Source organism: Schistocerca nitens, chromosome 9 (genome assembly GCF_023898315.1).
Source record: "Schistocerca nitens isolate TAMUIC-IGC-003100 chromosome 9, iqSchNite1.1, whole genome shotgun sequence".
Taxonomy (NCBI): domain Eukaryota; kingdom Metazoa; phylum Arthropoda; class Insecta; order Orthoptera; family Acrididae; genus Schistocerca; species Schistocerca nitens.
Window position 1 is genome coordinate 359,088,484 of NC_064622.1, and position 15,972 is coordinate 359,104,455.

At 42.6% G+C, this 15,972-nt stretch overlaps 1 protein-coding gene across 1 annotated transcript in view; it reads left to right on the forward strand.

Moving 5' to 3' along the window:
• Positions 1-15,972, forward strand: part of LOC126203496 (DNA-directed RNA polymerase III subunit RPC2) — a 185,825-nt gene that overhangs the window by 23,438 nt on the left and 146,415 nt on the right. The window contains exon 3 of the mRNA XM_049937825.1: positions 3,884-4,060. Within this exon, the coding sequence (XP_049793782.1) occupies positions 3,884-4,060 (177 nt within the window). The remainder of the gene's footprint in view (positions 1-3,883; positions 4,061-15,972) is intronic.

Sequence of the window (15,972 nt, forward strand, 5' to 3'; positions counted from 1 at the left end):
TAAGGAGAAATTTGTAAAGGGAATTAAAGTTCAGGATAAAGAAACTGAAAGTTTCAGGTTTACCAATGACCTTGTAATACTATTAGGGAATGCGAAGGACTTGGAAGAGTAGTTAAAATGCAGAGGTATTGTATTGGAAAGAGGTTAGAGAAGTTGAATGTAAAAAATAGAAATGTTGTTGTTATTATATGTTGTTGTTATATGGGCACCAAAATAACAGATAGTGACCAGGAAATTAGGTTAGGAAATGAAACACTAAATTTAGTAGTTGATCTTTATTATATGGGCACCAAAATAACTGATAGTGACCAGAGCAGGGAGGACATTAAATGTAGGCTGTCAATAGCAAGGAATGTGTTTTTGAAATTGAAGCATTTGTTAATTTTGCTTTTCAAAAGCCACTTCAGACATTGTATGATGACCTAAATAAGGTTTTGCTACATTGAAAAATCTTTTGATTTTGAGATATGTGGGAGTCTCACTATTATCTCCACCAACAGACCAAAGCCAGTTTTCACAGCAGCAGAACTTATCACACACACATCAAAAAAAGTTTTGCATCACCCTGGTTCCCAGAACTCCTGAATATAGACGTGGATATTGTATCGCAAACATAGTCCTTTTGATTGTTCAGAGATATCACTAAACCTGCCCAAAGATGTAAACAAGCATGCATGAGCATTGCCTATTAGATGGATGGGGTCTGAGAGCCGATCAGTTCCAGTCATTCCACCAGGAAGGAGGTACACAGCTCGTGTTGTCTGTAGTTCAACCATGCCTAGACGGTCAATACCCCGGTTCGATCACGTCTGTATTGTTACTTTGTGCCAGGAAGGGCTCTCAACAAGGGAAGTGTCCAAGTGTCTCGGAGTGAACCAAAGTGATGTTGTTCGGACATGGAGGAGACACAGAGAGACAGGAACTGTCAATTACATGCCTCACTCAGGCCGCCCAAGGGCTACGAGTGGAGGTGACGACTGCTATTTATGGATTACTGCTCGGAGGAACCCTGACAGCAATGCCACCATGTTGAATTATGCTTTTTGTGCAGCCACAGGACGTTGTGTTACAACTCAAACTGTGGGCAATGGGCTGCATGATGCGCAACTCCACTCCTGACGTCCATGGCAAGATCCATCTTTGCAAACATGGCACTATGCAGTGCGGTACAGATGGGCCCAGAAACATGCCGAATGGACTGCTCAGGATTGGCATCACATTCTCTTCACCAGTGAGTGTCGCATATGCCTTCAACCAGACAATCATCGGAGATGTGTTTGGAGGCAACCCGGTTAGGCTGAACGCCTTGGACACACTGTCCAGCGAGTACAGCAAGGTGGAGGTTCCATGCTGTTTTGGGGTGGCATTAAGTGATGCCAGTGTACGCTGCTGGTGACCACGGAAGGTGCCATAATGGCTGTACGATATGTGAATGCCATCCTCTGACCGATAGTGCAACTATATCAGCAGCATATTGGCGAGGCATTTGTCTTCATGGACGACAATTCGTGCCCCCATCGTGCATGCCTTGTGAATGACTTCCTTCAGGATAATGACATTGCTCGACTAGAGTGGCCAGCATGTTCTCCAGACATGAACATGCCTGGAACAGATTGGAAAGGGCTGTTTATGGACGATGTGACCCACCAACCACTCTGAGGGATGTATCCCGAATTGCCATTGAGGAGTGGGACAATCTGGACCTACAGTGCCTTGATGGACTCGTGGGTAGTATGCCACAACGAATACAGGCATGCTTCAGTGGAAGAGGATGTGCTACTGGGTATTAGAGGTAGTGGTGTGTACAGCAATCTGGACCACCACCTCTGAAGGTCTCACTGTATGGTGGTACAACATGCAATGTGTGGTTGTTGTGAGCAATAAAAAGGGCGGAAATGATGTTTATGTTGATCTCTATTCAAATTTTCTGTACAGGTTCCGGAACTTTCAGAACTGAGGCAATGCAAAACTTTTTTTGATGTGTATAAAATGAGTTGATGAGGGCACTAAGGATGTTACATGTACTTAGTTCTACACCAGCATCTTCCAACCTGCCACTGAGAATGCCGATGCCACCAAACCATGTTGCTATAGTTCCACATTTTGGATGTTATAAACTCTTCAAAATACAATTGGATCTTGGGAAGCATTGGTGAACTTATTTCTCTTTGAGCTGTACAGAGTCTATGCTAAAGAAGAAACATCACAATAATGAACTGTGTATCTTTTTAGAGAGTAATTATCAGTAATGGTTATTTGCTTTTGATGTCGGTATGTTTGTTTTATTGTAATTAAATAAAAATTAATTTACAACTAAATTATCCATGCAAAGCTAATATCGGATAAGTCTCAGTGTCAGTAAGAGGTAAAAATAAACAATTTATCCAGAGCCTGATTTGCGATGGGTACATTTTTATAGCTTGTTTTGCAAGTAAGTCCAGTTCCAGGAAAATTTAAGATTTAAATTCAGCATTACATTGGGTAAAGAAATAGGTAAACAGCAATAATGATATGTGGGGCATTGAGTTAGATAGCGCAGTGTGATAGTAGTGAGACGTGTTCATCCTAAAAGTACTAAAAGCGTACTGCAACTGAGCTTAGTTTGTGTTTTTTTCAGCTGTATAAGTATATTAAACTGCAGTTATGTTATGGGGGGGGGGGGGGGGGAAACAAAAAAAAAAAAAACCCACCAACTTGGGTTGTAAAGAAATGCCAGGAATATGTATTTATATTTGGATAATTAATAACTGTTTACCCATTAAATAGATAAAGGCAATAATTTGAGAAATATTACGGTATGTTAGAAAAATTCCATAGTTTTTCTTGCAATACTTGCTGTTATAATCATTGCTTTTGGTTTACAACTTAGTAATTAAAACCATGGATTACGAAAATTAAATATTTATGTTTACTTAGAGTGATGTATATCTTGGATTTAACAACCAAGGTTATGTGGAAATGTTAAAGAACTTCATGTGATGCAAGGTTGCATTAAACAATACATAAAATGGGACAATATTTTGTAATGATAAAGATGTGTCACGAATTTTACTTCTTGTGGCGCCTGCCATACTTTTGTATTTCTAGGAAAAGATTTAAGCATGTGTGGACAAAAAAATTTATTTGTAAAATTAAATTGTGCCATATTGCACTATTTGACTAATAAATCAGACTATTTTGTTTATCACACAATTCTTTTTAGAGCCTGTATGTACATGAATATGTAAGCAGTTGTAATTAAATATTGCAACATTGCAGTTTTGTTCAGCAATTGCTTGTTATAAGTGAAGTAATTCTCTTGGATGGCACCTTTATTCAGTACTAACTTTAATTGTTGACCACAATTTTGTGTACTACTTAGCAGAAAATTTGAAATTTAAAACTGTCATTTATGGAGAATATGCTGAAATGTATGAGTTCATAATCAGATTTTGAATGAGGGATGAGGGAGTACATTTTTTGTATTAATTTCCAGGTAATTCATGTTATACTTTAGTTGTAAAAAATTGTGTGCTTTGTGTTCCTCTATAGCCACGAGTTTCTGACTAATTGCTTCCTATAAAGCTTAAAATTTCCACAGTCCCCTTCGACCACCATTTTGTTTATTAAGGGGAAACTTCTGTGAATTGTATTGAGATATATTGTTTTTAATTATTACATGTTTTCTGTGTTCATATTCCAGTTTTTATGCTTGATGGTTAGGTAGCTTTCACCATTTCCATATGGTTTAACATATTGAGATTTTTAATATCATCTCTGTGTGAACTCAACACTGAATAAATGTGTTTATATATTTTCCTTTCATTGCATTTGTAATGTGAACAATGGCATAATACCTTTGTAGCTTACAATGAGCTTTCTTTTTCTTTCTGTAATGATGCAGGTACCTGAATGTAACAGTTGGTACACCTGATGTTGAAGAAGGTTTCAATATTTCCAAGGGTACAACACCTCATGAGTGCAGGCTACGTGACATGACATATTCAGCTCCAATAACTGTAGATATTGAATATACAAGAGGCAATCAAAGAGTTGTTCGAAATGGGCTCCTCATAGGCAGGTATGGAAATTTTGTGATGTTAAAAAGTTAAGACCAGTGTTAAATGATTTAATTATAGTTGATATAACACTTGAAAGTTCTAGAATGGAAATAATGGAAAGAATAAAGTTAATTACTCATTGTATGTTTGAGCTTGTTGGATGGTAAACAAGACAGAAAATGTTACATACTTTTTGGATGACGTCCATCTTTAGAGATGTTGAACACAGCACTCTCTCTCTCTCTCTCTTTCTCTCTTTCTCTCTTTCTCTCTCTCTCTCTCTCTGTCTGTCAGATATGTACAGACACATTATTCCAACCAATTACATTGTCTCCCCAGGGACCTCACGGTTCAGTTTGTATGTGGCACACACAAGGTCCCAAGCTAATGCTTGCTTCCCAGGCTCCATTTCTTCCTCACTCCTTCCCCGTTGCCCCCTTCTCCTCTATTAGTGTTCTTATTTCTGTTGATCTGGCTGTCCACCTGGTTTCCTGTATTCCTTGCAGTTTTGTTCCTTTTGTCTGTTTTCTTTCATCGTATTTGGTGTTTTTAACCCCTCTTTTGGATTGACCTCCACTACTAAATTTTCTGTCTTTAGTGTGAGCCATTTGGAGCTCCTGGCAATGGCTTCTGTACCAGACAGCTCTTTCTGTGGCTGGATGGCACCCACGGGGAGACCCCCTGATTGTAGAGGGTGGTATTGAGGTGGATGCCTGGTGCATGAAGTGTATCAAGCTGCAAAAATCTGTCCATTTTCAAATGGCCATCTGTTTGAGTGGTAATAGAGCATTGAATGCTTCTTCGTATGAATCTGCAGGCTTCCCTTCCCTGGCTACACACTGGGAGGAGGTCCAGGCTTGCCGTCTTGTCTGTACTAGAACGGACAGACACACATCTACCATCAGAAAGCTGTCATTTTTTGTGGTGAATATCGAGGACAAGTTGGCAAAGTGGAGTCTCACAGTGAAATATGGTGATCAAAGCTTCTTCTGCAGCCCAGTCTGCAGTTCTTTGTGCTTGTGATCATTTTGATGATGTACCAGTATCTATTACCCTTCACTAGTCTCTGGATGTGGCTCAGGGAGTGATGTTTCATGGGGATCTCATCATACAAACTGATGAGGAACTCCAGTCTAAACTGGAGTGATGCGACTTTCATTTTGTTTGACATGTGTAGATGGGTCGTAAAGACAACCACATAGATACTGGTTCCTTTATTCGTCCCCCAGAGGAGGTCAAGGTTGTCTGTTAACAATGTGATGTGAAGCCGTACCCATGAGATGATTACGGTGCTTGCATTTTGGACATACGTCTTCCCACCATATGACAGACCATCTGTGTGTGGTTGTGTTCTGCCATCTGTGTGTGTAAATTGTCATGACTGCCACTCTCCACACTCGCCAGATTTCCCAGCTTACAACAAAGAAAAGAAGGCCCAAGAGTATCAGTCCCTGGATAGTCTTTATCATATGCTGAGGCTCACCAGAAATATGACCAACTCCACCCAGTGTCGATGTCTTCTACTGTTGCTTGTTACATCCTTTCCCCATTCTACCTCTTCCTTCCACCAGTCCTGGCCCCCTCTCTGTCCCCGCGGATCCCACGCTCTCACCTCCAGGCGCCGCTCCCTTCACCAGCCAAAGAAGTGTTCTCCTCCTTCGGCATTTGCTAGTGATGGGTCTTCTTTTCTGGGACAGAGTGTATATGACCTGGGCCAACTGGGTAAAACCCGGGAATTTTTTCATCCGGGAGAAAACTGGGAAAAACCCGGGAATTTTTTGGAATTCAGGGAATTTTTCATTGTTTTTGCTTTCAGTGAAATTTTTGTAATTTTGACTGTTAAGAATTGATTGTCTAACAAAGAATGTTACTGTATCCTGCTACTGGAGAATGATACTGACGCAATAAAAAATAAATGAGAGGAAAAAAAAATAAATAAAACTTTAGTGACAAAGGAAATGCGCCATTTACAACAAAACACCTTGCACGCATAAATGTCTACAAACAGCAAAAATATGTCAAAGGCCTTTGGGCGAAGACTATGTAATACTTCGTAACAATAAACTGCTTTCTATGAGTGTGACGTCACAACCGTTTACATTAGGTTCATTTGACCAGTTGCCAGCGGGCTGATGTGCATGCACAGTTGACTCGCGTGTGAGCAGTACCTTCTCCCGCTGCTTAAAGTATGGCTGTTAGCTGTATCGGCAGTAGTAGCAAGCACCCAGATGCTAATAAGAAAAAATTTTCTCATGGGCCCTAGCTGCCAGATTCGCGCATGCGCAGAGTTGTGTTGGGCAGGATGTTGGTCTCCAACTGTCCCCTGTTTACATTAACTGATTTTGCTGTTTCCTCTTCGTTTACAGCTCCCGCGTCAAATGAAAACAAAATGGATTTTTGTGGCTGGGAATGGAATCCTGTAGCCAGGAGCTAGCAAGTGAATTATAATAAATTTGCATTATTATGGAGGTCAAAAATAAATTATTAGTTTCAGTTTTCTGATTTTATTTTATTTCCAGGTTATTAGCTGTCAAGCATTAATTGTCTTGCAGAACAATGAGGTTATTTTTGTCAGTTTAAACTGCCTATTGGCTTCTGTCTCGGGTTCTTCGGCCGACGTTCATCTAATGATTTTTCTGACGTTTCGCCAGCACGAGTGGCTGGCATTGTCAAAGCTTCACCCTCCATTGCCGGTGGTGAACTGGAGGCGACCTCGCGGCCGCAGACTATATGTACCTGGCGCGCCAACGTCCGAGGGCTTCTCCGCGGTCATTTCCGGTGCGGTTCTCCTCTTGCTACCTGCGACGGTCGTTCGCTGCAGTACGGGAAGCCAGGATCCGTTTACCTTAAGGCTTTCCTCTTTCTTGTTGAAACTGTTCGCGTGTTTTTGGATTTCTACAGCTTCTCTGAACAAGTGCATGTGATAGTGCTTCTCTACAGCCAGAACTTCCGTGTTGGCGAATTTTATTACGTGGTCGGTCTCATTCAGTGCGTGCTCTGCCATGGCCGATTTCTCCACCTGCCCCAACCTGCAATGTCGCTTATGCTCTTTGATCCTGGTGTTAATGGATCGTCCAGTCATTCCGACATAAACTTTTCCGCATGTGCAAGGTATACGGTATATTCCCGACATTGCAAGTGGGTCTCTTTTCTCCTTGCAATGTCGGGAATTGCAAGTGGGTCTCTTTTCTCCTTGCAATGTCGGGAATATACCGTATACCTTGCACATGCGGAAAAGATTTATGTCGGAATGACTGGACGATCCATTAACACCAGGATCAAAGAGCATAAGCGACATTGCAGGTTGGGGCAGGTGGAGAAATCGGCCGTGGCAGAGCACGCACTGAATGAGACCGACCACGTAATAAAATTCGCCGACACGGAAGTTCTGGCTGTAGAGAAGCACTATCACACGCGCTTGTTCAGAGAAGCTGTAGAAATCCAAAAACACGCGAACAGTTTCAACAAGAAAGAGGAAAGCCTTAAGGTAAACGGATCCTGGCTTCCCGTACTGCAGCGAACGACCGTCGCAGGTAGCAAGAGGAGAACCGCACCGGAAATGACCGCGGAGAAGCCCTCGGACGTTGGCGTGCCAGGTACATATAGTCTGCGGCCGCGAGGTCGCCTCCAGTTCACCACCGGCAATGGAGGGTGAAGCTTTGACAATGCCAGCCACTTGTGCTGGCGAAACGTCAGAAAAATCATTAGATGAACGTCGGCCGAAGAACCCGAGACAGAAGCCAATAGGCAGTTTGTCTACAAGTGGCCACGAAAGCCTTAACAATTTTGTTTTGTCAGTTTGCTAAAGAAATTTGGCTTCTGCTGAGGCAATCAGTTTATTTGAAACAAAGTGTTTCATTCCACAGTATTGGCTAGTTCCAACTATTTGCTGAATTTCAAGTGCACATTTTCATCTTCTGCCATGTATGGCATTGCGCCATAATAAAGAACCAAATATGAGATACTGCAGTACTGGTAATCGAAGAAAATTTACATCCCAAAAACCACACTGAAAAGTTTAATCTCAGGTGGTATGTGCTTCATCGTGAAACTGGAAAAAATCAGTGCGCACTTCAAGCTGAATTATGCTTTTCAGTATGGTTTATGAAATTCTGATGCTCTTGGAGCATCCTCTGATGTCCTGTTTCTTTTATGGCGTAATGTAAGCTCACTTAGTGCTTTATACATACGAACTTGCAGGCTTCCTACACCATTGCAGCTGCACACACACAATAATACCTGTTTTCTGGCAACTGCTAAAGCAAACCTATTTCTAACAGTCTTGGCATAGTATTGTGAATGGTGGTTCGAAAAATGTTACTTTCAAAGTAAATTTCTTTATACGCAAGATGAATTATGTTACATGTGAAAAAGTGGGATGAATTTCTTAAATCACAGAGCATTTAAAGCTGAACACTTTGAGGACCAGCCACTTACAAGAATTTTGAGTACAGAAGACCAGACATTTATGTTATTATTTTAAATTTGTAATGTATCTTAAAGTATAACACATGGAAAGAAAAAGATCAATATTACATGTGAAAGCTTAGCTTCTCTTGTAGCTTATTAATCTTAGAGACTGATATGTGTGTGAAAGCTTATCTTTTCTTGTAGCTATAGTATGTGTATTAATGTAAACCATTAACTTTTCCTCTTTGTGTGTTTGCACTACGTAATAGTGATCTTGCTATTGGCTGACAGTAAAACGTGTCCTATGCTCTGAATATCTGCTGTCATCGGCTGGCAAGATCATGTGGCATGAGGTATGACTGGCTTACAAAAGGACATCGCAATCTCGATTTCAACACTCCAGAAACTAACGTGCTGTGTTCAGTGCAATTCGAATTTATACTTTCGTAATATGAAAATATGCAGCGTATATGTTGTTGCACTTCAAAAGTCTTTCCAAAACTTCTCTCCCCCATTTCTTCTTCTTCTTCTTTCTTTTTTTTTAAAACCTGGGAAGTTCTATGCCAGTGTATAAAAAGTTAACCATTCGAAGGATTGATAAGTTTCACAGTTCCAAAGGAAAAATCTACCGAAAATCTACTGTCACATAGCACAGAAAAAGTGTATTTTCACCTGGGAAAAAGTATATTTTTTAAACGGGATTCCAGGAAAAATCCGGAATTTTTTTTCATTGTCCACGTATACATCCTGGGTAATCCTTCCCCTGGTGTCTCTCAGGCCAGACGCCTGCTACCACTCGGCCACTGGATGTGGGCTCCAAGGTCATCAAGGTCATCTGCTCTCTTTCAGTTCCGGATCTTGCTGACGTCTGCTGTCCCTCTGTGCCCTGCCCTCCTCAGCCTCTGAAAGAGAGGAATAAGAAACAAGTCCCAGGACAAGGGACCACAGTGCCCCCGGAGCTACCATCTCTCCCTTTACAACATGAGTCTGACATATTATTTATGGATGTCACCCCCATCCTTATCAGTGACAACCACTGACCCAATGTCATGACCTCCCTTTGTCCTCTTTGTCTATTCTGGACTCCCGCCACACAATAATCCAGTGGATTTGCAATGAATATTACTGTCACCTACCGGAAATACAACAACTTGTTTCCTCCTATTGTGCATTCTGTCTTGCTCTTCAAGAAATGCACTTCCATGATGACTACTCTCCAAAGTTACATGGTTGTTTGGCATTCTGTCAGAACCATGCCGACCCCAAGATAGCATCTGGAAGGAACTGCACTTCGTTTCACACTGATGAAATTAGTGACTGGATCCCCCTTCTTACCAACATGAAAGCAGTAGTGGTACGAGTGTGAACGATCCCAGCAATCATCATTTACCATGTCTACCTCCCTCCATGTAGGCCACTTCCTTATGGTGAACTGCCTACCTTAATACAGCAACTCCTGCCCCCATGTGTCCTCCTCGGAGACTTTAATGCTCCCCACCCCCTGTGGAGGGTAGCGGTCTTCTAATTGACCAACTTATTACACACTTTGATTAGTATGCCCTCAGTGACGGTTCCCCTATTTGCTTCAGTGCCACTCATGACACCTTTTCTGCTATTGATCTCATGATGCCTTACCCTGCTCTCATAGTTTCCCTACATTGTTCACCCATGACGATCTTTGTGACAGTGACTACTTTTCAGTGATTCTATCCTTCCCCTGCCACTGCCAGGCAGAGAGAGAGGCATTCTGCAGGGTCAATTATACATGTCTGCTATGCACTTCTATACCCCTCTCTGTGGGTGTGCAAGGCATCTCTGACATCGTTCTTCATGTTGCTGGCACTGCTGTCCCCCTATTCACAGACCCCCTCATCATCGACTGGTACTGTGGTGGACCAAGGATGTGGATGGATGTTGCAGTGATTTAAATGATGCCCTCTAAAGACCAACTTTATTGTTTTTAAGCATTTGCATACTAAGGCTCGCTACCTTATTAAGCAGAGTAAAAAGGAATGCTGGGAGCAGTATGTTTCCTCACTGGGGATGTATACCTCTTCATCGCAGGTTTGGTCCTAGGTCCATAGTCTTCTGGGCTGGCAGTAACAATCAACTGTCCTGGGTCTTATCTTACAGGGTGCTCTGTGCACTGTGATCTGTCGATCCTTGCAGAACACCTCCCGACACACTATGGGACAGCATCAACATCCTCTTCCCATCCTGCTACCTTTCTCTGGCAGAAACAAGGAGTTGAAGAAATCCCCCCTCTTTCTTAACCCCCACCAAACTGAAGCCTATAAGAACCCTTCACTGAATGGGAATTTTTGCAGGCTCTACCTCTTCACGTGACATGGCCTCAGGCTCCACAATCAGATGACCCAACACTTGGACGTTACCCAGAGACAACATCTAGTCAGGCCCTTCAATGTATTTGACTCATGGGTACCTTCCCCTCGCAATGCCAAGACAGCATAGCTATTCTCATCCTTAAGCCTGGGATGAAACCAAATGTCTCTCAACAGCTGCCAAGTGATTAGCCTGAGCAACATACTTTTTAAACTGCTCAAGAGGATGATTATTTTCCGATTACTTTGGATATTCGAATCTTGGGGCCTTTTGTCTCCGTATCAATGTCGCTTCTGGGAAGGACAATCTACATCCGACCATTTACTCAGATAGGAAACAGCAATGTGACAAGCTTTTATTGACTGCTGATGCCTTGTCGCAGTCTACTTTGATGTGCATAAGGCATATGACATGGCTTGGCACTGTCGCGTTTTAGTTACCCTCCATGACTGGGGCTTTCGCGGGCCCCTTCCGATTTTTTTACTTGAGTTTTTATCCCATCTGCTCTACCACGTTAGAACTGGTACTTCACTCAGCACCCCTTGGATTCAGGAGAACGATATCCCATAGGGTTCTGTGTTAAGTGTTGCACTCATCCTCATCACCATCAAAGAGCTTATAACCTCTGTTGGGCTTCTGGTTGCCCCTGTGTTGTATGTTGATGAGTTTTGCATCCTATGCAACTCCCACTTGGTAGCATCTGCTGAATGCGAGCTCCAAGGCACCATCAGACAGACCTCCGTGTGGGCCCTTTCCCAAGGCTTCCAGTTTTCATCCTCCAAAATGCATGTTACGCACTTTTCCTGTTGATCCATAATACATCCCATCCAGAACTTTATTTATATGGATATACTTATTTGGATGGCTTTTGAAATGTGGTGCTACAGAAGAATGCTGAAGATTAGATGGGTAGATCACAAAACTAATGAGGAAGTATTGAATAGGATTGGGGAGAAGAGAAGTTTGTGGCACAACTTGACCAGAAGAAGGGATCGGTTGGTAGGACATGTTCTGAGGCATCAAGGGATCACCAATTTAGTATTGGAGGGCAGCATGGAGGGTAAAAATCGTAGAGGGAGACCAAGAGATGAATACACTAAGCAGATTCAGAAGGATGTAGGTTGCAAGAGGTACTGGGATATGAAGAAGCTTGCACAGGATAGAGTAGCATGGAGAGCTGCATCAAACCAGTCTCAGGACTGAAGACCACAACAACAACACTTACATGGATATGGTGTCTGTTCTTTCGGACATGTCCGAAAGAACAGAACCATATCCATATAAGTATATCGTTCTGGCAATACCGACCGTGACCTTCTTCTTCTGTGCGGATGCACACACATCCCCCGAACTCTTACGGGACTTGGTAAGAATGTCTTCCACAAGTAATGAGTGTGTTGGGGTGGGACACTATGAATGTAGTGTGTGGACACACAGGGTGAGAATGTGGGTTTCGCAGGAGGCGTGCACGAGATAGTCCCTGCAGTCACGCTATCCTCTTTGTCCTCGGTGGCTCGGATAGAGCACCTGCCATGTAAGCAGGAGATCCCAGGTTCGAGTCCCAGTCGGGGCACACATTTTCACCTGTCCCCATTGATGTAATTCTAATTTCATTTAGAACTTTATTTAGCCAACCAGTGTCTAGATGTTGTAGCACAGTACCATTTCTTGTACCTTCTTTTTGATAAAAAGCTGATGCGGTTGCCCCATATTCACCACCTGAAGACTACTTGCATGTGGAAGCTTAATGCTCTCTGCCTCCTGGCCCACACATCTTGGGGTACAGACCGTGCTACTCTTCTCCATCTTTACACACTCTGGTTTTGTCCAGATTAGGTTATGGATGTCAGGTTTATGCCCCCGTGGCTCCTTCCACTCTGAAACAACTAGACCCTGTTCATCATTATGGGGTGTGTCTGGCTACTGGTGCCTTTTGCTCTAGATCCATTGACAGTTTCTTCTGAGAACTGGGGATTCCTCCTCTGCAAATATGATGAAACCAACTCCTAGTTTCTTTCGCAATCACCATTTCACAATTCCCTGACCATCCCGTGTACCCCATCCTCTTTGCAAACAATGTCTCCCTCCTGATTCCTGTCCATGGATGAGAATGCCGCTTGCAATGTGTCTCACTTCCCCCTGTCAGGATCTCCATCTCAAGTTACTGAAAAGTGCCCCACGTAGTTCCTCCTGCACCCCACCTTGGAAGGTGCCATTGGGTAAATGAAGCACTAACTGAAGTGCAAAGTGTAATGAAGACACCAGTTGTAATCTGAAAAAAAAAGCCATTGTTCCTACCTTTAACTCATCCCAAATGTACTCTGTTATGACATCCTCTCAAGCTGTGTTACTTAAGGGAGTGGGAAGTGCAGAGGAAGCTTGAAAGAGTAATTATTTGCCACCTTACCTGGTTTGGTCATACCAATATTCGAGAAAGATAGTAGGAGTAATCCAATAATTACAGGTCCATATCATTAATGCTTATATGCAGCAGGCTTTTGGAATGTATATTGTTTGAAGATTATGAATTACCTCGAAGAGAGCAGCCTATTGACACACAGTCAACATGGATTTAGAAAACATCGTTCTTATAAAATGCAACTAGCTCTTTACTCACACGAAGTGTTGAGTGTTATTGAGAAGGGAATTCAGATTGATTCCGTATTTCTAGATTTCCAGAAGGCTTTCGTCACTGTACCACACAAGTGGCTTGTAGTGGAATTGCGTGCTTATGGAATATTGTCTCAGTTATATGATTGGATTCGTGATTTTTTGTCAGAGAGGTCACAGTTTGTGGAAACTGACAGAAAGTCATTGAGTAAAACAGAAGTTATTTCTGGTGTTCCTCAAGGTAGTGTTTATAGGCCCTGTGCAATTCCTTATCAATATAAACTATTGAGGAGAGAATCTGTGCAGCCGTCTTGGGTTGTGTGCAGATGATGCTGTTGTTTATTGTCTAATAAAGTCATCAGAAGACTGAAACAAATTGCAAAATGATTTAGAACAGATACTTGTATGGTTCAAAAATTGGCAATTGGCCCTAAATAATGAAAAGTGTAAGGTCATCCTCCTGAGTGCTAGAAGGAATCCACTGAGCTTCGGTTACATGATAAATCATTAAAATCTAAAGGTCATAAATTCAACAAAATACCTAGGTATTATAATTACAGACAACTTAAATTGGAAATAACACACAGAAAATGTTGCGAGGAAGGCAAACCAAAGACAGCAATTTATTCAGAGAAAACTTAGAAAATGCAACCGAAAGATATAGGTGTGATGTTTAAAGCTTTCCCGGCGTACTGATTGTTCCATAAAAACACGGGAGAACTGCCGGATATCAGTAACTTCCTGCCACGATATTTCGGCGCAGAGTCTTCTGGCCATCTTCAGGTGAATGCCACTGTAGTAGTACTGGCGAGTACGCGCTGAGCTCCGCTATTTAAAGCCTTCTGAGGTGACATTGCGCATGCGCCGCTCAGTGCGCGCGTTCATAACGGCTCCGTGCGCTGCGCCTCGCGCCCTCCACTGTGAAAGCCTGGCGTATCGGTGTCAGGTCGATTTCCATCTTTATGCAGATAACTACGTCGACTACGAAGTTTCTCTATAACAGGATTCCAAGCAGAGTTCAGCTGATAACCGCTATCTCGATTGATGAGAGTCTCGTTGTCAGACAATCTTATTTCCACAGCTTCATTGATAATCGAGCTCCAAAAGTTGGATGTATGGGCTAAAATTTTTGTGTCGTCGTAATTCATGGAATGGTCTGTGGAAATACAATGTTCGGCGATTGCGGACTTGGTGGGTTGGAGAAGGCGAGTATGCCGTTGGTGTTCCACAATGCGTTCCTGCACAGTTCGTGTTGTTTGCCCTATATATGATTTGCCGCATTCACACGGAATTTTGTAAACACCTGGTTTACGCAGGCCCAGGTCGTCTTTAACGGATCCCACCAGTGATGAAATTTTGGAAGGAGGGCGAAAGACTGTTTATCTACCATTTATTGGGAATATTTCTTCACAGATAGGGAGAATATTGGGAAAGTATCAAGTGAGAGTCATCTTTCGCCCTCCTTCCAAAATTTCATCACTGGTGGGATCCGTTAAAGACGACCTGGGCCTGCGTAAACCAGGTGTTTACAAAATTCCGTGTGAATGCGGCAAATCATATATAGGGCAAACAACACGAACTGTGCAGGAACGCATTGTGGAACACCAACGGCATACTCGCCTTCTCCAACCCACCAAGTCCGCAATCGCCGAACATTGTATTTCCACAGACCATTCCATGAATTACGACGACACAAAAATTTTAGCCCATACATCCAACTTTTGGAGCTCGATTATCAATGAAGCTGTGGAAATAAGATTGTCTGACAACGAGACTCTCATCAATCGAGATAGCGGTTATCAGCTGAACTCTGCTTGGAATCCTGTTATAGAGAAACTTCGTAGTCGACGTAGTTATCTGCATAAAGATGGAAATCGACCTGACACCGATACGCCAGGCTTTCACAGTGGAGGGCGCGAGGCGCAGCGCACGGAGCCGTTATGAACGCGCGCACTGAGCGGCGCATGCGCAATGTCACCTCAGAAGGCTTTAAATAGCGGAGCTCAGCGCGTACTCGCCAGTACTACTACAGTGGCATTCACCTGAAGATGGCCAGAAGACTCTGCGCCGAAATATCGTGGCAGGAAGTTACTGATATCCGGCAGTTCTCCCGTGTTTTTATGGAACGAAAGATATAGGTGTTCATTTTTTCTAGGTTCAGTGAATCCTCTACCAGGCACTTAAATGTGATTTGCAGAGTATCGATGTAGATGTGGATGTAAGTATTAGATTGGCAGTTTTCAGTAGCTTCAGCAATTGCTACTCTACTATGAATATGCATAACTTGAACACGCTGGAGATAGCCATACAATAGGCATATTTGCTGAAGCTACAGCTGATAGGTGTGTTTTCTGATCTGCAGCAATATGGATCTCCTAGGAATTAGTGTCAGCACAATATAAATGAAGCTTCATGAGGCGACTATCCATCCTAATGTGATCCGTTCTTGCAGATACACTTATGTAAAAAATAGTCCTCAAAGGGAGTATTTTAAGCCTGATATTCATCTGACATCAATGAATCCCTTAATAATTTGAGAAAAATGTAACCTTTGTAAAATTACAAGTAA